At 41.9% G+C, this 23,667-nt stretch overlaps 1 protein-coding gene across 3 annotated transcripts in view; it reads right to left on the bottom strand.

The window, feature by feature from the left end:
- TTC39C (tetratricopeptide repeat domain 39C) overlaps positions 1–23,667 on the bottom strand; it is a 449,102-nt gene that overhangs the window by 260,395 nt on the left and 165,040 nt on the right. For 2 of the 3 annotated variants that reach the window (XM_069220027.1, XM_069220030.1), the window contains one exon: positions 19,592–19,720. The exons of the other annotated variant lie outside the window; for it this stretch is intronic. In XM_069220027.1, coding sequence (XP_069076128.1) covers positions 19,592–19,720 — 129 coding nt within the window. The remainder of the gene's footprint in view (positions 1–19,591; positions 19,721–23,667) is intronic. 3 annotated transcript variants of the gene reach the window in all.

Here is a 23,667-nt window from a genome sequence, read left to right as displayed (position 1 = left end):
CATGGGAGTCAGTGATGCAGAACACTCAAACTGCACAGCTTGTGAAAAACTACCCAGAATAAATTATTCTTTGATATGGGGAGAATGTATGTAAATGTGTCGATAGAATGTTCCTAAAAAGCAAGGAAGAGCTTTCAGCCCAGATGCACATCACGCACCTTGTTGGTTGTCTCCATTTGCGTGAAAATGCTGGCCTGTTGCTCATAATGTAGCTTGTGCGGACACTAAAAAGGGTACACTTCTGGCCTCGTCCGGTTCAAATCCCTGACTATCCAGAGAGTGGTTACCCTCTCAGCAGATAGGGGTGCACACCAGCAAGGCAAGGACTGGAGAGTGCAGGGCCTTTCTTCAAAGAGGCCTCGCCTACACAGCTCAAATGATGGTACGGCTTGTGCCCAGCTCACACGCTTAATGGAAAACACTGATGAAAAAAAGACTTAAACTGAGGAGCTGGGGCCGGGAGTGTGCCCGAAGAATGAAACTACCTTCATTCAGATCCAACACACCTACATTTTATGAGGGAGTAAGGCACTCGTTACAAATTCAGAACAAAAGGTCTGGAGCCATCAAAGGTTACGAAAATTGTCAGCACTGTCTTGGGGAAGTGTTATTAATGTGCCCAACCTACCAACCAATGCCAAGACCCCTAATCACAACCTGACATGTGAAAACATATTCCTGTTTGAAACTAAAATTAGGTGTCAGAGGGAATATCCCGCAAGCCTCAAGAGTTCATAGAAGGTCCTAGAGTTGTTTTTTTTGGCAGCATTGAACTACACTGGAAGTCTTAGCAGCAACCAATGAAAATTAGCATTTCAAGGCACTCCACCTTTGAAAGCGTTGCTGTTCAGCAGGCGAGCTGTCCGAATCCTGCCGTACAGCAAGTGGCACAGGCCGGCACGAGGGGCTCACTATGATGAGGTATGCAGTTCTTTATAAGGCACCGACTAGGCGAATTTAGCGCCCCTCTAATATCAAAGAGCAGCCCCATAAAGAACAATCACAATTTTTCATTTTATTGGACCACTCAACGTACAGCCACAGACTGCCGGAGTGCCTAGGTGAGGCTGGCTATATGCATCCCATGCACATTTCACTTGAGGAATGAACTGTGCAGTTCAATTGTCTGGGGTTTATTGTGTGCAATTAACCCTTCACAGTACCGCTGCCAAATAACTCCATTACCTTTACACAGATCAACACTCGGGGTCAGGGAATGTTCCAGTTTTAGCACAGACAACGAAAGTCATGTCACTCAAATTACAGGAAAGCCAAAAGCTAACATGAGAATAGCCGCCAATTACAACGACTCGCGAATCGAGAAAATAACCCATAACTAGTATTTGTGTAAAAATAAAATACAAGCCATCTTCAAACTGCTTTATGGCGTGCTAATCTGACAACGAAAGCAAGAGTAAATATTCGATTTCGACTCTTATGCAAAGCCTACAGAAATGTAGTGCTTTAACGGCGGGCACCGAGTGCCTACACGTGTCCAACTGAAGAGGCGCGTGGCAGTGCTTCTCATCAGGTGTGTGATTCTCTTAAGGGGAGTGCACTGGCACTCCTCTGGGACTGCGCTTCTCCATTTCAAGACCTGAGAAACGGAGGCGATCGCGTTTGTGCTCTTCGTCCGTTGTGTAATTGGTGCCGATGGTTAGGAGCACTTTTCATCGAGGGCACAGCACTGCACATAGGCTCCGGGGGTTGTGCTGTAAGAATAGCGTGCAGTGTGGTGCCACAGCCACCCCAAGGTTATAGGTAGAATCCGGACACGGGATCCGTCTGAACACTCAAGGACATGCCGTGTGTAGTATGGGGCCCTAGGCCCTCATGCTGGGAAGTAACATGACGCAGACACAGTGGTAGGGTATTACTAACTGGCCTCAGTCACGTGCGCCCGGCCCCTTTTATTGGCAGGGTCACCTGACTGGTGACGCCTGTGTTGGGTGGGTGTGGGGTGCTCATGTAAGACCAGCCCTCAGCAGAGGGGCTGGCAGAAACACTAGAACGAGTCCAGCTGGACTCTACACCGTGCAAGCATGCCATAGACCTCACATTATATGTGCCAGCATAACTGCAGGGGCTCTTCCAATAAGGAAAGGGGGAGGGGGGCGTCAAGGGCAGCGCCCCCTGCAGGCAGCAGCCTGGCAAGCACACAAGAGGTGCCTCCAGGGTCACAGATGCAGCCCAGGTGTGCACTGCCGGGCCCAAGACTCAACCAGTGCCATGGAAAGTTTTTTTTCCCATAGTTCAATGCATCTCTGAGATGCTAAAACAGCGTTACTTGCCCATTGTAGTAGTTAATGGAATCAATATCCTCCCAACCACACATCCTACATGGTACAGCGTGCCATCCATGTATGCAAGTAAGTGCTATACAAATACAGAATACAAGAGCTTCTGCGCCCCCCACTTTCTTGCCACATAAATTGAAAATGATAAGTAAAACAGTTTCAAATAAGCGTAGTGATGGCCACCATAAGCATGAGCGTAAAAGAGATACACAAAAGGAAAAAGAAGTTCGCTGGCAGCCAAACATATAGGCAAAAGTGCAATTAGCCATGTAACAGGGGCGATGCCCAAGGCGTAACCAAACATGAGAATAGCCGCCAATTACAACGACCCGCGAATCGAGAAAATAACTCATAACTAGTATTTGTGTAAAAATAAAATACAAGCCATCTTCAAACTGCTTTATGGCGTGCTAATCTGACAACGAAAGCAAGAGTAAATATTCGATTTCGACTCTTATGCAAAGCCTATAGAAATGTAGTGCTTTAACGGCGGGCACCGAGTGCCTACACGTGTCCAACTGAAGAGGCGCGTGGTAGTGCTTCTCAGCAGGTGTGTGATTCTCTTAAGGGGAGTGCACTGGCACTCCTCTGGGACTGCGCTTCTCCATTTCAAGACCTTAGAAACCGAGGCGATCGCGTTTGTGCTCTTCGTCCGTTGTGCAATTGGTGCCGATGGTTAGGAGCACTTTTCATCGAGGGCACAGCACTGCACATAGGCTCTGGGGGTTGTGCTGTAAGAATAGCGTGCAGTGTGGTGCCACAGCCACCCCAAGGTTATAGGTAGAATCCGGACACGGGATCCGTCTGAACACTCAAGGACATGCCGTGTGTAGTATGGGGCCCTAGGCCCTCATGCTGGGAAGTAACATGACGCAGACACAGTGGTAGAGTATTACTAACTGGCCTCAGGCACGTGCGCCTGGCCCCTTTTATTGGCAGGGTCACCTGACTGGTGACGCCTGTGTTGGGTGGGTGTGGGGTGCTCATGTAAGACCAGCCCTCAGCAGAGGGGCTGGCAGAAACACTAGAACGAGTCCTGCTGGACTCTACACTGTGCAAGCATGCCACAGACCTCACATTATATGTGCCAGCATAACTGCTGGGGCTCTTCCAATAAGGAAAGGGGCGGGGGGCGTCAAGGGCAGCACCCCCTGCAGGCAGCAGCCTGGCAAGCACACAAGAGGTGCCTCCAGGGCCACAGATGCAGCCCAGGTGTGCACTGCCGGGTCCAAGACTCAACCAGTGCCATGGAAAGCTTTTTTTCCCATAGTTCAATGCATCTCTGAGATGCTAAAACAGCGTTACTTGCCCATTGTAGTAGTCAATGGAATCAACATCCTCCCAACCACACATCCTACATGGTACAGCGTGCCACCCATGTATGCAAGTAAGTGCTATACAAATACAGAATACAAGAGCTTCTGCGCCCCCCACTTTCTTGCCACATAAATTGAAAATGATAAGTAAAACAGTTTCAAATAAGCGAGTGATGGCCACCATAAGCATGAGCGTAAAGGAGATACACAAAAGGAAAAAGAAGTTCGCTCGCAGCCAAACATATAGGCAAATGTGCAATTAGCCATGTAACAGGGGCGATGCCCAAGGCGTAACCAAACCGCCCTAAGGAGGGACAAACAAAATCATTTGCCAATAATAACAAAGGATTTTTGAAGGGCAAGCCAACGAAGGAGTGAACGTGAGGTGGGCGTGGTTAAAAGCCCAAATAGATAACTACACGTCGGGAAAAGCAGCGCGCAAACTAGACCTAAAGATGAGCTAATCTGTGAGTCTTGTAGTGAGTACTGACAATCAGTTTCTCTATATTCAGGTCATCTGCAGCACAATCCCAGGCAAATCTCTTTGGTCTCAGTGTTAGAAGCTTGAAGCCAGGCCATCTTTCAAGAAGGCTGGTTTGTGCAGGGAATAATAGTGTAAAGACGCAGCACCATGTGCGTAAGGGCTTGCAGTACTCGGGGTCTTTCCACCTTCACAGCTTTCTTTGTAAAAAGCTTTCAAATATTTACCATTCGACGCATTGGGAAGGGGGGCGGGGGGGGGGGGGGGGGATTAAATGGTATTTTACCAGAACTGCTTACTTTTGCGATGTAAGTTTTTTTTAGCCTTTAGAAACCCACGAAACAATCAAGATGTTAATCTCAAATGTCTAGTGCTAAGGGCACAAAACGCCCCAGCTCCTCCTCCGGCCTTCTATCCCGAGTCGTAGACAGGATGCTGGGTTTTACTGCTCATAAAGCGCTCTATGTAATCGGGGTTGATGTCTCAGCATGCTTCAAGGCGTTCATTATGCTTTATTAAAATAGCTTGTTCGGGACTGCCTCCCAAGCCTGAAAAACCCTTCGGCAGCTGCTGGGCCACCCTATTAAAATAAAAGGCAGAACTTGGGAGCGGAGCCAAGCTGTCTTTGGAGAGGCAGATGTTTCCCTGAAGCACTGCTGATCTTTACATAACCAAACACGAACTGCACTCTCACAAATAGTCCGCAAAGAAATGCTTTTGCCTCAAAATAGTTCTTTACGTTTCAATATCTTGGAAATCCTTCCAATTCCTTAATTGCGCCAGACCCACATTAAAACGAATACACAAGAGGCCCCCGCCAAAAATTTACAAAAAACAAAAACACACATACTCATTAATTACTCTGAATTTTACATGAACGCCGGCAGGTGACACGGGTAGTGTTTGCAATTTGAAAATCCCCAGATAGCATGCCTGTCAGGCGGAACAGGTTTCACCAAACTAACACCAAGCATCGCATGCACGCACGCGCTCCGACTGACGAAAATGCGCTGTTGCGAGGACGCTGCCAACAACACTGAGGTGGTTGAACCAATGCTTCCTTTACTCAGTTGTAAAATCCCTTACTTATAACCAGTGCTTAATTTTAAAGTGTGTGTGTGTACTGTAGAGGGATGGTCCTCACGGTGTAGTTATATGCAAGTCAGAGTTTCCATAGAGGGACCACTTTTTAGGGTCGAGCGCAAAGAGCTCTGTCCCTTTTGTTATCTCGCTATGGGACTGTAACCACGCCCATGTCAAGCCCATGAGTTTGGTTGGTTCCTGGGCTTGCCTTTTACAATTTGCTTCATTTCATTAGTGGAAGGCATGCATATGTCATGTCATGCCTTTTCCGGTGTTTAGCCCTTCTCGAGTGCACCTCCATCTACTGAAAACATATGAGGCTCCATGTTTTCCATATAGTTTCTGGACTACTTTTTCTCTTTATTTCGCAGGCAGTGCGATCTCGCTGGGCAGTAGTAAAGCGCTTTGCTTGACATCGACCCTGTTACATTGCTATTTGCACTTTTCCTGGTTTCATGGCTAATTGCACTTTGGCTGGTAACATGGATAATTGCACTTCTGCCCATACGTTTCACTGCAAGTGAACTTCTGTTTCCTTTTGTGTGTCTCCATCACACTTCATGGTGGCGTGGGCTCGCTACTGTGAAACGGTTTTACTTTTCAGTTAATGTGGCAAGAAAAGTCCGGTTAGGAATCTAAAACGCGAATAGCTCTAATTCGAGCAAACACGAGATCCGCTGCATTGCAAATGCTTATTTGTTTTGCTAACATATTTGGCGCCATATGATGAATCTTCACAAAACTCTCCAAAAAAAGTTTATCCACCTCATCCCCTTCCAGGAAGTTTTGGGGGTGATAAGTCAAGTGACACAGCCAAAGTAGTCCTGATTCTCCAAAGGTCCAGGAGTGCTCCAAGGAGGGTACTAGGAGTGTCACATTTATGCTCAGTGCCAGTCTAAGTGCGGCAAGCTCCTGGCCACCCATTAACCAATAGGTACCCACTTTTGCAGCACTTCCTGTGTGGTTTACTGTAAACTATCCAACAGTGCTCCTCTCTCCCTAAATCTAACATGGAAAAACCTTTCTACTCCTGGTCAGAGATCGCTTTGTCCACGCAGAGGTGTGGCTATGATAATGGACAAACCCTTGCGTATGGTCACTCTAAATCCGTTCTGTGGCAGTTACCCCCCTCCCACTGGGTTTGGAGCCAATCTGACTAGCAAGACCAAAGGGAGGCAGGTCTAGATGTGAGCTACATCTGCCAATGACAGGATTGGCATACTCTGAAGCTTGGGAAGGGGCATGGCACACTCTCCGGGTCACCCTGCTCAAGGAAGACAAACACCTCCTCAGGCCCAAGCCCTTTTACCCACCTTCTTGGAGCAATGCACATCTCACCACAGGGGACCCATCAGCAGTCAGGGGGCAACAGGAACTGGCAGAAAGGACATTTTGCCTTAAGCAGGAAAATAACTTACTAAAATTGTCATTTTCAAAATAGTATTATAATATCCAACTTGACTATTAGGTTGGATTTTAAAATTATTATTCAAATGAGTCTTTGTACCATTTGTCTACCTGCTCCCAAACTCAAGTTAAGCACTGTAATATGTTATAGAGCAACCCAGTGTTTACCTATGGGAGAGTCAGCCTTGCCACAGTGAAAAACAACGCTGGAAGTTTTCAACTGCTAGGACATGTAAAATATTAAACATACATGTCCTACTTTTTAAAAATCATGTAAACCGCCTTGCTGTCTGATGCCCCCAAAGGAAGACTGGACCTGATTGCCTTGACCCAGAAATGACTAAGGGTCAGCTGGCTGACCTCCTATTTGAGCTACAGGGACACAGCAAGCTTCCAAAGGCCTCTTTCCCTGCAACTGCACAGCAGACCAGTTCCATCTGGACCTCCTCTGAGACCCTGCTGCTGGCCTCTGTTAGAATAAGTCCTACACACCAAGTGGTACCCTCCAGGTCTTGGATCCTTGACTGGTATTTGAGTGTGCTCCTCTACCCACACTGCAAAAGGTGGGACTTAGAAACTTTTCCCCAACTTTCTGAGGAGATCTGTATTGCTGTTGAAGCCGTCAACTTTAAATCACTGGTTGGCCTCAGCTTGCTGGTTTGCCCTGTGGAAGGAGATGTGACTTCAAGAAAAGTTTCTGCATCAGAACCTAGAGGGCTTCAGTGGGAGAAACACTGAGCAGCATCCTATTGACATCAATGTCTTACCGGGCACGGACTTCGGACTTAGTCTGCTCAAAGCTTTCCTGCCTTCACCGATGACCACACCGAGACCCTGCTCTTCACCCAACCACCTTCGAGACATGCTTCGGATCCAGCCTGCAGCTTGCCCCCCCTCACCAACTACTTGTCAACAACCACTTCTTCTCCATAAGAGTCTAAAGATAAACTTTCTAACGGGACAAACCTGGTCCTTGTATCCAACCAGTGCAACATTGCAGTTTCTTTTGACTTGGACCCGGCCTAAAAGTGCTAAAAGAAAACTGTGGTTGTCCCTTTGTGCTTTTTGACACTCTGTAATTCAAAAACTACAAGTTAATATCTCCAGTTCTACTGATTGTATTTTTGACATTTTAGTGTCATTTTACTCATCAAAATATTCTTTATTTTTCCAAATTAGTTTGGTTTTTTTTCTTGTGCAGGAGTATTCTCATTTTATTAGTGTTTGAGTACTGCAAAAAAACTTTAAACATTGCCTCTAAGTTAAGCCCGATTGCTTAGCGCCAAGCTAACAGAGGGTTAAGCACAGGTTTATTTAGTGACTTTTGAGGTTCACCCTGACAAGGATTGTCATTTTTATTTGAGGTGGGTTCTCACCCTCTCAAGTAATACTCTAGTTTCTTACATATATATATATATATTTCAATTGACAAGTCACGGTTAATGTGCAGCTATGGTTTGGAATTAAAACCAGAAACTCCCAAACCACAACTTGCACAAATGTCACATAAAACATAATTCACACACAAGATGCAACACTTACGACCTTACCCTTGATGTAGATGACTTCTTAATTGACATAAATTATCTCACTAGTGATGAGACATATTGCCTTCCCTGTAACATTATGAATGATGGGACTATGAATACCGTATGATATCTTGCATATGTCTTGTGATTTAAAGATGCAGTGTGAAGTCTTCTTATATATTGTTTTAAATATCATGAGCTCACATTCATTGCATTTAATGTGCAAGTAATGGTTTGCAAGGCAGGTGGGCAAGCTACTGTAGTTAAAGCCGGCCCCACTTGGGGAATTTCTTTGTTTCTGTTTTTATTTTATAACCATTACTGCACTTAAACTGTGGCTTTTAAGTGAATGTCTGGGATTTCTTCCACCAATTAATAAGGTATTATGAAAAAAGCTAACCACAGCTTACCTTTACCAGCATTTTCTAATGAATTTAAATGTTTTTTGATGATCTACTATATCCAGCTTCAATAAAAGCAAATGCCTCCACAGGCGACTACGCCCTCTGCTCATGGCCTTCCACTGAGCACACAGCTGGTCTTGGCCTTCACTTGTGTGCATCAATGAAATGCTGCAGCCAAACAATTGCCTGCTCATCCAAACGACAGCAGCACATGCACTTCCAAGTGAAACATAATTCTAGTAAAAGCCATTTGCCCTATAAGCAGGCAAGCACTTGAAGGCCTAGTTGATATGGTGTGCTACCAGTGGGACATAAACCTCAAGTGGGAGAGAATGGGGCTGATATACTCACCTGATCTGCCACTGGTGTGTCAGGAGCGCACAGCAGCCCCTAAGTTATGAGTGAGAGCTGATGTGGACACGGTGGGAGACTTGCACGAAGCAGGGAAATGTAGCCTGCATGACTAGTTACAGCAGACATACGCCATCCTTTCATGACAATTTATAACTTGCAGGCACAAACTCATATCGCCAACTATGGGTCTGTGACAGTGATGAACCTCCAACAAAATCCAGTGCTGCCTTTGATTGTAACATGAGGAATGGGACATAAGGCTACTCCTTCAACATACATGCAATGTTACATATCAAATTTGCCCTGCTTATTACAGTAGGAAATAGCTGGGAATTTGACAATGGCAGTGTTATCACAGATGTTGACTGTGCACGGGTAATGGTATTCCCCACATGGACTTCCAGAAAAGCAATATTTAAATATATTCAATTTAAGTACCAAAGCTAGAGATATCTAAAAACCCAAACAACTAAGTAGAATATTCTCTTCAGTTTCTGACACATGCCCTAAATATGTACATGGAAACGAGGACTTTTCTCATATGTGTGTGATTGTCCAAACAATACAGACTACAGGAGGAAAATCACAGAAGTGTTATCTGGACTTACTAGTAAGCATAACATAAGACTCGAAGTCTTGCCTATTGAGAATTATGACCAGATCCGAAAGAAAACAAGATAAAATGTTTTTTTTTGGGGTTGGTGGTACTGGTAGCTAAATGACAGATTGCAACAAATTAACAACATGAACTAGCTGGAAAGTATCAGTGAAAAACAGGATTGAAACAAATAAAAGACATTAGAAGACAAAATGGGACAGAATGAATAGTTGTGAACGTCATGAGACGGGACATCCTTTACTAAAGTTTCAAGATAATGGGGACTTCCAACCCACAGGCTTATTTCTCTCCTCTCTTGGTATAGGTGGAACACCAACGTTGCCTAATCACACCACCAGTTAGGTCTGGGGATTGTTCTCTGCTAATACTGGAGTATACCGAGTTTGACAAGAGCTGGGCATCAAGTGAGCCACTTAATTAGTTAACCAGTTAGAAATTTGGATTAAGTGGCTTGAGGCGATCATTAAGGCTGATGCTCACACCAACTGACCATATCTACCTGAAGATGCAGTACACAAAGACGAACTTTACACATCTGGTTTGCAACAAGTACAGGGCAGACAAATGTAACAGTAAAAACAATTTGCAAGCCAAAATAAATCTCTAAATTCATATGTTAGAGAAAGTTGAGCAGTGGCAGTAATATGTTATAGCTCACCCATCATTATCACCATCATAATTTTCTTTTTTTAATGTTTTTGATTGTTTAAGTATTTACGCAATTTTAAGCGGACAAGAACAACCGTGCAACCTTTCAGATAATATGCAATGTTTTTAAATGTTTGGGAAAAAAATAATTCAGGTATCTAAATTTTTGTGCAAATCTGTCCAATAGTTACCAAATGTATTAGCAAATCAAAGTTTTTTTTAACACCCTTTCTTCAACTTTAAACTCCTTGTCAAATCTGCATGAAATATGGGATTACTGCACTTAGCTTTACCTACAGAAAACTAAACATACACATTGTAAATGTATGTTAGTGGAGTGACAAGAGAACTGTTATCCTTTGCCTTCAGTCTGTCAGTATGAATAATTGTTGCAAAGTTTTGTTACGTACATTGTTACAAGCGCTAGTTGTACGGCAAATAAGGGGAAGGCGACCTACACCTTAAAATGCTGGGAGCTAACCCAGACTCATCTGTAAATTAGAGATTGCCCACACTTGGCAACGACACAAATCAGCCGTGTATATTCTAAAGCTCATCTTTTATTGTATCCATGGATCAAGCCAAAGGAACACAAGTAAAGAACACTTTTTGTTTGATTTACTACATAGAGCTAGAAACAGCTGATCTGCATCATTGAAGAGTGCAGGCAATCTATAACTTTCGTGCAAAATGTAAAACCTAAACATATAATATTCCTCACAAATTTGGTGCAGGATTGTCAAAGGGTACCATCGTTGTTAGCAAAGGAACACTTTCTGCTTGGTGATGCCGATATACGAGTCCCGAGGCTGCCCTAACAAACACACTAAGGTCTAAGATCTGGGCGGATTAGAAGGGGTACAAAGGGATTGTTGTGGGGAGACTGTGTGGGCCCATGGGAACCGGTGGGAATCAGATATTCCTTTTGTACACAATTGCTCTTAGTACTAAGCTTGCGTGATGGATAGCTTGTCTGGGTGTTACACTATTTACATATGTTCAAATCTCCTTGAATAATGCGGCATTGACGATGAAGTATTGCTTTGGGGAATGCTCTTACTGTTTCATAAGTTGTCAAAAACCTCAATAAAATTATATTATAAAAATAAATATAACCATTTACATGGAACAACCTATCAGAAGTATGTTACTCATTCCAAATTTTGCACAGCTCTATGAATCACAGCTAAAGTTATTGACAAAGATGTTTTGACCCTTTCCTTATTTAACTTTGCCCATCTTATCCAAACTCACTTAAACATGAAAAACCTTCACTGAACTTAACATGCCATCAGCCAGCAAATGTCATGCAGATTCCTTATATAATGCCAACGTTTCAGGCAATGCAATACTTTGATTATGCCTTCCCCTTGACAGATTCCCATGAAACTCCCATTATCAAGAGTAAGTTAAACATGGTAAGTGCCTGTCAAGTATCGTCCAGGTCTGTAAAACTGCGCCAAATCAATGGTTTACTACCCGTCAACTTTGCCCCCTTGATGGATCTACATAAAATCGGAGATTCCTGCATTGGACTTAATTTACTAACAGCTTGTCAAATTTCATGCAGTTCACTGAACACCAGCAACATTATTAGCACATATAGATGTTGCCCCCACCCTGTTTTATCTCACTCCTTTGTTGGATCTGCATAAATCTTTGGCAAAAACTAAGAAGCAAAGACCAGCCCATTGATTTTAATAATGTGTGTTTAATCATATCACCTACATGATATGCATTTTAACTCACAGATGTAAGGGATAGCGAAGGACACACACCACATGGCTTGGATATCCAAACGCACCTCATTTTATATGCACTTTGACTGTATAGTTTAGAAAGACTACCTGTGCACCAGCAAAATTACCATCACAATCTGAACCAAGGAAGTAAAAACGCCATGCCAAGAGTAAAAGACAGAGGAACAAACTAGGAGATATTCAAAAGACAATGATTTAAAGAAGGCTTAACTTTAGTGAGCCAAAAAGGGTGTGGAGTAGCCACTGTTCAACTTTCAGGAAAGGCTACATTACGTTTTTCGGATCTTTGAGCTTAAACTCCACCATACTATGACCGGGCAAAGTCTATTAGGAATGATACATCTCAGGACCAGTGATACATACCAGACAGGCAGCTAAGTTTGTACAAAAAAAAACACTGGTGCGAAGAGAAATTTTCAAAGTTATGGTGGCAAAAGTATTGACCTCAAAGGTACAATTATAGAGGGAAGTAGAAATGTCTTTCTTTTCTTTTACACTTCCAGTTTGGGATTCATAAATGTCATGTAACTGAATGAGGTTGCAAAAACTGAGAACAGATCTGTGAATCAGAATTCAGTGTCTGGAAGAGAAAAGCAATACTACACTGGCTCTGATCGCTTTAAGATAATTGCAATGGTCCTTCCATGTCTTTATCCATTTGAGAAATCATATTAGCGTACCTTACATTATCAAGGATAGTTGTGGTTTAGCAAAGAACTTAATATCACCAAGCCAGTGTAAATGACTTTAAAAGCATTGAGCACCAGGCAAACAAACTACAGAAACACTGCAGAGTGCACACTTGCTTTTATGTCTGGAAAACAAAGGGCATACTAGAGACTAACTCCCCCCATTTTCCCCATGGCCAATACACAACAAACATAGACTTTGAATTAGATCATTGATCCATTCCATGAAACTATGTAGCATGATGCCCTTTGTCCAAGAGCCCAGAACAAAGAAACAACCTGGCTCCATAAACGGGAAGAAAGGTATTCTCTTCAAATAAAGTCTGTAGGTATCTGAACCCCATAAATCTAATATTCCATACTTGAGTAGAGAAGGGGGTGTATGTTTGCCTTTGCCATTACACTCTCTCCAGTGTACTAAGGGTTTCCCACCTCTTCCTAAGTCACTGCTGTAGAGTGATCACCTCCTTCTAGGCCATCATGGCACTCTTTCCAGTCCTGAAGTTTTGTGAGATAGTTTATGCATACCAATGTTTGTAGTCTCATTTTGCTTCCACTAAAATAATTAGACTAACACATAAAATCAACGATTTTTCTGTGAATAGCTCAGAGTTTGAGACAGTGTCTGTAATGATCAGAAGTGAGGTGGTCAATCTACACTATTATCATGTCATTGCAGCAATTAAGAATTACATTTTCAGTTCCAGAGGATGCATTCAGCCTGTTTACTCTGAAGTGCTGGACATCTAGCAGACAAGTGAAACAAGCATAGCATACCTAGAAGGCCTGGCCTTGGCAAAACGGTGTGACGCTTAGTTATTTTTTATTGGAAGGCTATGCTACAGTAGTACAAAAAATAAAATAAAATATGGTGCCTAAATGTGACCGCCATATGCTTGAAGCAAATATTGAAAATTAAAAACATTTGACCATCATACTAAATTTATTAAAACAGTACAGGAGTGCCTTAGCAGGCAGGTGGACTTAGAACAAGTGTAGAAACCTGTAACAGATCAAATGCAAATACAATATATGATAATTATCAGTGCAAAGAATTGGTACTATTGGCTTTGAATTACTGTATCAAAACCAAAATTATTACGTTGAGTGGAGGTCACCCCTTCTCTTGTGATTTCCCTCTTTAGCTCCCCTCTTTGATATTGATTTAAATTACTGTAACCTAAAGGCATAGTTCATACAATGAAAAACAACACTGGCAAAGTAAAGCATTGGCCCAGCAGCGCTGGGATTGAAGTACTCTTCTTTTTAGACTGATGTGCATAAGTAATTAGGTCATACTGAGGCTCACAGGGCAAGGCAGCCAATGGCTGAAGTGTGCTAAACCACTGCACAATGATGTGGTGGGTGAATGCAACATGTGAATGACAGCTAAAGAGACCAATTAATGAAAAGGGCTGATCTAAAGCCACTCTATTTATGTACGTGTGTATTTTTGATATCTAAATTATTTTGTTCACATGAGGGTGGAGACACAGCCTTTGATGTAGGCAAGAAAGAGTTCAGAAAGTGTATAAGCAATTTCTTCTATTCCAGAAGAGGATGTTCTTTTTCTTCATAAAAATAGTGAACCTGCCTCTCAGTGGATTTGTGGGAGGTGTGGTGAAAATGATACACCAATAGGAAAGTCCAATGTACTTTCAGAAGAGGTAAGCAGAGAACTGTCAAAAACTAACTACAATGAACTTAATGTCAGAAAGAAACAATCAATTCTGGCTTTAACAGTACTGAAGCACTCTAGGAAGCAATTTAACATTTGCTGGGCTTGTGGTCATTGCTAAAGCAAGCAGCCAAGGAAATACAAAATATTGCTGGGTTACATGAAGCACTTAACCTCTAACCAGGCTAGGACAACTCAACCTGCCATATCTGAAGTGCAAGTTGGTGGGTCATTTATAATAATAAGAACTAGAGGAGAACTTCTCTTTAATAGCAGCAGCATATTATGACACGTTTCTAAAGATAAACAAAAGTACTAGTGGTTAGGAAGAATTGCTGCTGTTGCAAAAAAGCAGAGGAAAGATATTGGGACATGACATAATGCACATCTGCAAAGTGCACATGCAGTCTTTGGATCATCCTGACACTGAATAAAATAATTTTACTATTTCGCAACTCAATAGTTCTCATTTTTATCAACCTTCAAAGGGTGAGAGCGGGATTCCAACGTGTGACCATGAGGTCAAACACAGATATCTGGAGCAAATGCATGAATCCACAGAGCCACCAGAACTGGTTGAATAGAATCCAGGTGGGAATAACAGGAATGACTCAAAAGCTTGAAAAAAGACAACATTACTCTCTCACTAGTGTAGGGCTCAATCTCACATGTCACACATTAAAGGGGGGGTGCAGATAAAAACTTTCTAGATTGTTTTATGAAGCTGGGCTCTCTTTACTGAAGAACACCTTCAAAGGAGAGGATTACAAATGTAGGCTTGAAACGCCTACGAGATATTCATTTCGTCATGAAGCAAGGAATATAGAGCTCAAGTAAACACCTGGCAGCATAAGAGGTTGCATAACTGAGTTAGCATTCCATGCCCTAATATTACATTACTATAGGGCAGATACTAATGCATTGCTGAAACTGGAATGCTCTTAAATAAGTACAGGGAACATGTATTTCATATCAAGGACTTATATAATACTATGGTTCCCATCAAGATTTCTGATGCCAAGAACAATGTTAGCCACACATTTCCTTGTCACTACATCCTTTTGAGGTCATCTAGTTGTTAAGGAGTCTTCTGTTGATGCGCCCTACCATTACACAATGGCCTTTCCTGTGATTTGTTTCTATGCGCTGGACCCACATTCTTGTAGGTCCTGACTACTTCATGACACAATGCTATCCCGCGGTTTTGTCGGTCTTTACATTTGCAAGTTCCTTTCCAGGTGGGACTTCTTAGTCCATGGACTACGTGGACTTCCTCAAGCTATGTGGTCATCAGATTTTCTGGTCTCCTTGTGCAGGTTCAAATGGTCATCGGGAGGTACAACTCTTGACTAGGTGGGTCTTTGGCAACCCAGTCATCCAGCAGTAATGTCCTCCTGCAGTGCAGCAGTCTGGGGCATGTTTTTTGATGGTGACTCCATTACAAGGTACAGCTCTCTGGAGCACTGTCCTTCGACAGTATGGCTGTCTGATTTTAACAGCCTTTGAAGGCAGTGCCAACTGGAATAGAAGTCAGTAAGCGTAATGACCTTATTGTAACAGCAACTAATTTTATTATAGCCTTCTGAGGGCACTCTCATTATACTGCTTCACAGTCTACAGAAAGATATTATGAATAACGACTTCTCCTGACCTCAGTGGTCTTAAATAGTGTCAGCATTCATCATTGATGGTATGCAAAATGTCCAGTGCACCGTAAGGTATTCTCTTGTGCATCAAAACTTTCTTGAGGACCAGCAACTGTAAGCAATGATCATCTTGATGTCAGAGAACTTCTCAAACCACAAGAGGAATTCTGAACAGTTTTTCCCCCAGCAGAGCAATGGCTGGTAACATTTGCCATTATTTTCTTCATATATAAACGGAAAAACACACTTCTTAAATGCTTTCCAACAGAAAAAATAAGAACTAGTAGCCCCAGATGCTTTCAGGGTACCAATAAGTTCCCACTTTGTTTAGGTTGGTGAAAACCACAATTCATGCGATTCCTGTAATTACCTTTCGACACGGGAACCCAGCAGCTATTTATGTAATTTTTTTTCGTTTGGCCGGAAACCATAGTTATTCACCCCCTTTAATCACTACTCGACACAGGAACCCACCAGTTACTGATGCCTCCAGGGTTTTGATTTGTTTGCTAGAAACATGCAGGCTTGAGTTTCGTATCCTAAATGATTTTAACACAATTATATAAGGACACCTCTTTCTGGAAACAATTTTAGTGGCCTCAGTCCCTCGGCTTCCCCCACCCCTTGCCAGTTTTTAAAGTTAGGAACCTTTGGGTAGTTTTTGACGCTGAGCTGTCTTTTATTTAGTTAAATAAGCTTCATACACTTCAGAATGTAGCCGCTCACCTCCTTAAGAAGATACCTAAGTTCAAATCTGTCTCAGGAGCCATGTCAGGGCTTCATTGGCTTCCAGTTTTAAAAAAGAGCTATTTTAAGTCTCTCTGTGCGGCACACAAAGCACAGCATGGAACTAGACCAGAGTATCTGAAAAATAAATTTAGGTAGTACTCCTCAAAAAGACTGCTGCAATCTGCTGTTTCAAATTCAGTCATTGTTCCTAAAATTAAGAAAGCTTTGTGGGGTTGCCAAAGTTTTGTTTACTCCATCTGCCAAATTTGGAACAGACTTCCTATGCACCTTAATTGTGAGTCTAACATATTAAGTGTCCGGAAACATCCAAAATATTGGCTTTTTTCGGGTTCTTTTTAGCTCTCATTTCTCCCCCTTTTTTATGGTTTTCAGTTCTGAATTTAGGAAAATGCTAGCGCCAAGACACCCAAGAGCATTCACACGCTTTAGAAATTTCAAATCAAATATATAGGTACAAATATATATATAGAAATTATTCTCAGATGGCGACTGGGCTAAAGTAACAAACATGTCACCATTCACTAAAGTGAAGGTTAGCCAAGTGAGGATTTATGGGAAGGCGCCACTCAGATGTATAGACTACCAGCATCCAGGAAAGGATACGAGGAGTGGTTTCAGCACAACCATTATAACACACGGAAAGAAAAATAAATCGACCTTAATTGTGAGAAAATTGACATAGACAAGCAAGGGACAACTTAAAATAACCCAGTAAAGAGATCTGACCTCACAAGCAAGGGAATACAAGCCAGAAACTATTGGATTTGCAGTTTAAATTGCAACAGGGGATACGCTCATATTAACAGCATATGTGATTTCTTCCACTGCGATCTATTAATAATTGAAACAGTTGGTTAGTCATCACAACCATGGGCTATAATTAATAGAAGCTTTATCTTCAGTATTACAAAAAAATATTGTTTCTATGTGATGAAATAATGGTTGATTGTTATGGGGATAATACGTACAGGAATGTACTTTTGACTAGTAGACAAGGTTGAGGTGCTGTATACAGCTTATTTAAGGGGTGTATAATAAGAGCAAAATATTGCCACTAGTAAATAAATATAAACAATAAGTATAAGGGATCAATGTGATTATCATTAGTAAACTAGAGTTGTAACCTAGCATATATGCTTAATACAATATAATGTAATTATCTGTGCCAGTGTTCTGTTCCATTTCACAAAATATTCTACATAGTACCCTGATGAAGGGTACTCCTCGACAGACACTGGGATAGCACTACAATCTATGTTTTGCAAGGTTAATGCTCTTAAAAGAAATATGAAAACAATGTAGCAAAAATTAGTACTTTTTGGAGCAATGTATGGTTTTCATATCAATATAATTCGATGGATTGAGCAAACCCACAAGGATTCAAAGCTAGGTGGGGTTGGAGTACTAAGTAGATTTTGAGTTTAATTTAGTGATGATGTTGCTTTTTGCTACATAAATAAGTTATGAACAGTGTCCCATGTTAGAACAGGCAGAACATCTAGTTAAGGTGTTAGAGCATGCATCTCCCGTCTTCTGAGCATGCATGTTAGGCATTATCAGACTTGTTTTCCAGATCCTAGAAGTTGTATTTTATAGCCATCAGTATAAAAGGGATCGTAGAAACATTGTTATAAGGTTTTGGGAGTCTGTCAATGAAAGCAGGAAGGACATTTCAAGACCCTCCTCAAATTTAATTGATGTGTTGGCTGACTGGGTCTGTATTTTCCCATCCATTGGGAAAACTGTAGACACGGGGTTGCGGGTCACATTTTCTCATCTGGCCTTCAAGGGGGTTGTCAAACTAAGGCAGTCACTCCACCAAGGACAAAAACATCTGTTGTTCCAACTGCAAACTGCATGTGGGGTGACGACTGCCCAGATGACATGACTGCTTTGACTTTAGTCTAATGAGGGAATTAGGGTACCAGTAGATATAGAGTACAGCAAAAAATGTTAACCATAAATCCAGATTACATAGTCACTCGCCAGGCAATCTACTAAGGATAAGTCCTCCCTCGAAAACATGCAAATAAATCCTTTTGAGAGTCCCCTTCCTTCCAGCTACAGCATAAAGTTTAGCTGGATGATCCACTCGAATGTTCATCCTGGTGTTAAATAGTGAATTACATCAGCTGAATATTGTCAAGTAGTTAAACTTGCAGGGGAAACATGAAAAATGCAAGTGTGAGACAACTTTGATATATAGCTAGAGCCTTTCCTCCCTTCAGAATTGCTTGCATCCTCAACAAGCTGGGCATTAGCATGACTCTATTAACTTGTTGATTTAAAACAGTAGTTCTTCTAGGTTTTTTAACTGCTTAGAGATGCTCTACTTTTGTGAGAAGCCTGCCCAATGCACTCCCAATAAGTCTCTTGGCTCTCACACGGCATACAGGTTTGTCTTGTTCATTTCTCCTCCTAAGAAGTACTGGAGTTGCTATTTTACAGTTACTTATTAGGAATTTACATCTTGGTATCAGTACCTTGCTGCAGTTTCTACTATGCGGTTTTGCCTCTGCTTGGTTTATCAAAAATGGCATGCCTGAATTGATCAACTAGCACTCTATATGTCAAGCTTGTGAAGTTTCCAGTTAATAGCTCAAAGTCCTTGTCCAAAATAACTAGGGCTCTATCCAACTACTCACTTTATATAAGAAGATAGGATAAATTATCCTCACAATTCCGTGAATCCAGAGTGATCATCAAAGGAGAAGAGGGTCTACATGTGACTATATCTCTATATCTACCGCCTTAAGGCCTTAGAAATAGACTCTGATTTCTAACATTAGCTTTTTATTGCAATAGTAATATTTTGCACATTCACAAACCTTACCCATTAAGGGAGTTCTTAAATATGAGTTTTGAGCCTTTTGCAAGCAGCACAAATCAGGGGGCACCGGAGAATAAAAGTTAATGCCCATTTAACTTACATTCTTCTTCATCTTATTCTTAATCGTTTCAATCACCCCAGCCTCTTCACTATCACAGAGTCTCTCTGTGGCTTTCAGGTCCTCACATGCCAACTGCATCTTCTCTTCTTCAAAAGTCATCATGGCATTCTAAATGGGGAAAGGTAAAATTAATGAAATTGAAAAGAGAGATGCCTTCTTGGTTATTATGAAACACTCTTACTGGCTGTGCATGGCCAACGGCCGTGAGTGGCGCAGGCGTAGGTACTTATGGGGGTGTGGCCGCACAGCTGAAAGCCGTGCTCGGCGGTGGCTGGATTAACATTAAGTAATTAAATAATACTTAACGTTAAAAAATACATACAAATTCACAAAAAAAACAAAGGTTACAGGGACGTTGTAGATAGCAATTAGCATTTAAAAAACCTTAGAAATTCACAGAAAAAACTAAGGTTAGAAGGACGTTATATTTAGGTTCTGAATTTACACACACAAAACACAGAAATTCAGCAGTTAAAGTTATTTCAAGTAACTATATCTCGCACCCTCGCCATGCACTGCTAATTACTCCATATATTACATCTCTCAGTACATCTTCTATAACATAATTGATAATATGAATGTAGCATTTGCAGTACAATTATTGATGAGATAACTGTACCCGGCGGAGCGCAAGGTATAGTTACTTGAAATAACTCAAACGCCCAAAAAAGGCTGAATCTGTGTCCCTCTCTTGTAACATAGTCAGATACCATTCCTGAGCGCCCTCTAAGGGCTCAGGACACCAGGAGCTGCCGTCCTAGGGTGCAAAAAACACTACTTTAATAAAATAAGAGTTTAAGAACACGACTACATAAAATCGAGTAGTTTAAAGTGGCATTGCTTTCAAGAGTGGAAAAATCAACTAGGAAATGCTAGGTCAGTGGAGATCTTGCAGTTTTAAAGTGGCAGCGCCAAAATTGCCTGTTTTGAAAGCTGGGACTAACTGCACAATTCCTGCTTTACTTTTAGTTTGAGATGGAATTAAAATGGAATGTGCTCAGCCACAGAGCTTCTGCTGATTCTATTTGGATTTAAGGAAATTCTGACTTTCGATATGCATATGACTGTAATAATATTTATAAACACTGACAAAACTCAATTTAAATGTGATCTGGGACGTGGCACAACGGCAGAGATATTTGTGGCCATTCATTGATACAGTACACTGGTTTTACAGACCTTTCCTGGGTCTCTTGGGAAATTACAATAATCAGTCAAAAGGCCACCACCATGGCAAAGCTCCTTCTACTCCATGGAGGACTAAAATAACATTTGGACCTTGCTACAAAGTACCATTTTTTCAGTTAAAGGAAAAAAGTAAAGGAAGAGTGACATGCAGATGTCAAGGGGTCTTGCCCATGTGGAAGAAGTAATTATGCATGCTTGACCAATGGCTTGAATTGTAAAAATCAAGCCATGTAACAAACAATATGTTATATGTGTCTATGCACCTTTGTTCTACCTGTTGTGTTCTTCGGAATCTCAGTTGAAACTGCGCATAGAAGCTTGCAAGTGTCACTCAAGCTCGTGGCATCAAGAGCTGCGTGACCATTTTCGGTGTTCTGGATAAATTAGAGCTGCGTGACCATTTTAGAAGTTCTGGATAAATCAGAATTTTGATAGCTGAAGTTCCTATATGCCGTAAAAAGCCTTTTTACAGTATTTTGACATCACCACTAGGTGGTGTCCAAATGCTACTGCCTTACATTACCTTTTACAAGCATTCGTCCTGCAGGCTATACACATATTGGGAATATGAGTGCTGAGGTCTACTGAATGAATCTTACAAATCCTACCAGAGCTTTAGTGGGATGTAGTCGGACTTGGCGCTGACCTGGAAGAGGGGCACTGACCATGGGGTTGGGGGCTCTCTGTTAAGCAATAACTTACAATTTAAAAGCATTGGATGCACAGAGTTTTGTCTAGTGGCAGAAGCACAGAGGGGTAATTTGCCTGCTGCAAAGAATAGATCTGTATTTTAAGTGGGTAGCGGAGTGGATTAGTAAAGCCAGCGTGTTAGAAATGAGGTCTCTAGTTGGCAGAGGTATACACCCTTGTCCAAGTAGGGACCACAATCCTAGTCAGGGTGAGCCACGCACAATCCAAATTATCCTGTGCCCACCCTCTGGTAGCTTGTCACTGAGCAGCCAGGCTTAATGTAGAAGGCAATGTGTAAAATATTTGTGAAATAAATCATATACAGGGAGCGCAGAATTATTAGGCAAATGAGTATTTTGACCACATCATCCTCTTTATGCATGTTGTCTTACTCCAAGCTGTATAGGCTCGAAAGCCTACTACCAATTAAGCATATTAGGTGATGTGCATCTCTGTAATGAGAAGGGGTGTGGTCTAATGACATCAACACCCTATATCAGGTGTGCATAATTATTAGGCAACTTCCTTTCCTTTGGCAAAATGGGTCAAAAGAAGGACTTGACAGGCTCAGAAAAGTCAAAAATAGTGAGATATCTTGCAGAGGGATGCAGCACTCTTAAAATTGCAAAGCTTCTGAAGCGTGATCATCGAACAATGAAGCGTTTCATTCAAAATAGTCAACAGGGTCGCAAGAAGCGTGTGGAAAAACCAAGGCGCAAAATAACTGCCCATGAACTGAGAAAAGTCAAGCGTGCAGCTGCCACGATGCCACTTGCCACCAGTTTGGCCATATTTCAGAGCTGCAACATCACTGGAGTGCCCAAAAGCACAAGGTGTGCAATACTCAGAGACATGGCCAAGGTAAGAAAGGCTGAAAGACGACCACCACTGAACAAGACACACAAGCTGAAACGTCAAGACTGGGCCAAGAAATATCTCAAGACTGATTTTTCTAAGGTTTTATGGACTGATGAAATGAGAGTGAGTCTTGATGGGCCAGATGGATGGGCCCGTGGCTGGATTGGTAAAGGGCAGAGAGCTCCAGTCCGACTCAGACGTCAGCAAGGTGGAGGTGGAGTACTGGTTTGGGCTGGTATCATCAAAGATGAGCTTGTGGGGCCTTTTCGGGTTGAGGATGGAGTCAAGCTCAACTCCCAGTCCTACTGCCAGTTCCTGGAAGACACCTTCTTCAAGCAGTGGTACAGGAAGAAGTCTGCATCCTTCAAGAAAAACATGGTTTTCATGCAGGACAATGCTCCATCACACGCGTCCAAGTACTCCACAGCGTGGCTGGCAAGAAAGGGTATAAAAGAAGGAAATCTAATGACATGGCCTCCTTGTTCACCTGATCTGAACCCCATTGAGAACCTGTGGTCCATCATCAAATGTGAGATTTACAAGGAGGGAAAACAGTACACCTCTCTGAACAGTGTCTGGGAGGCTGTGGTTGCTGCTGCACGCAATGTTGATGGTGAACAGATCAAAACACTGACAGAATCCATGGATGGCAGGCTTTTGAGTGTCCTTGCAAAGAAAGGTGGCTATATTGGTCACTGATTTGTTTTTGTTTTGTTTTTGAATGTCAGAAATGTATATTTGTGAATGTTGAGATGTTATATTGGTTTCACTGGTAATAATAAATAATTGAAATGGGTATATATTTTTTTTTGTTAAGTTGCCTAATAATTATGCACAGTAATAGTCACCTGCACACACAGATATCCCCCTAACATAGCTAAAACTAAAAACAAACTAAAAACTACTTCCAAAAATATTCAGCTTTGATATTAATGAGTTTTTTGGGTTCATTGAGAACATGGTTGTTGTTCAATAATAAAATTAATCCTCAAAAATACAACTTGCCTAATAATTCTGCACTCCCTGTAATAACACAGTGAAAACACTACAAAAAAGCACCACACAGGTTTAGAAAAATAGGTGATATTTATCTGACTAAAATAAGGTTAAAAGGAATAACGATTCAATAAGCACAAGTGAGATATCACTTTTGCAAGATTAAAAAGTCTTACATTTTATTTTAGAAATCAATAGTTGTCTCTTGTTTACACAAAGTTCCTGGTTTGCGTCAAACATAACACGCACGGAGATCGTAGAGGAGGAGAAGTGTGGAAAAATAGGGTGTGCGTTGGATTTTTCGACGCAGCACAGACGATGCG

Source organism: Pleurodeles waltl, chromosome 2_2, assembly GCF_031143425.1.
Source record: "Pleurodeles waltl isolate 20211129_DDA chromosome 2_2, aPleWal1.hap1.20221129, whole genome shotgun sequence".
NCBI classification, from domain to species: Eukaryota; Metazoa; Chordata; class Amphibia; order Caudata; family Salamandridae; genus Pleurodeles; species Pleurodeles waltl.
Note: the sequence above shows the minus strand (reverse complement) of the source record. Positions and strands in the feature narration are given on the sequence as shown.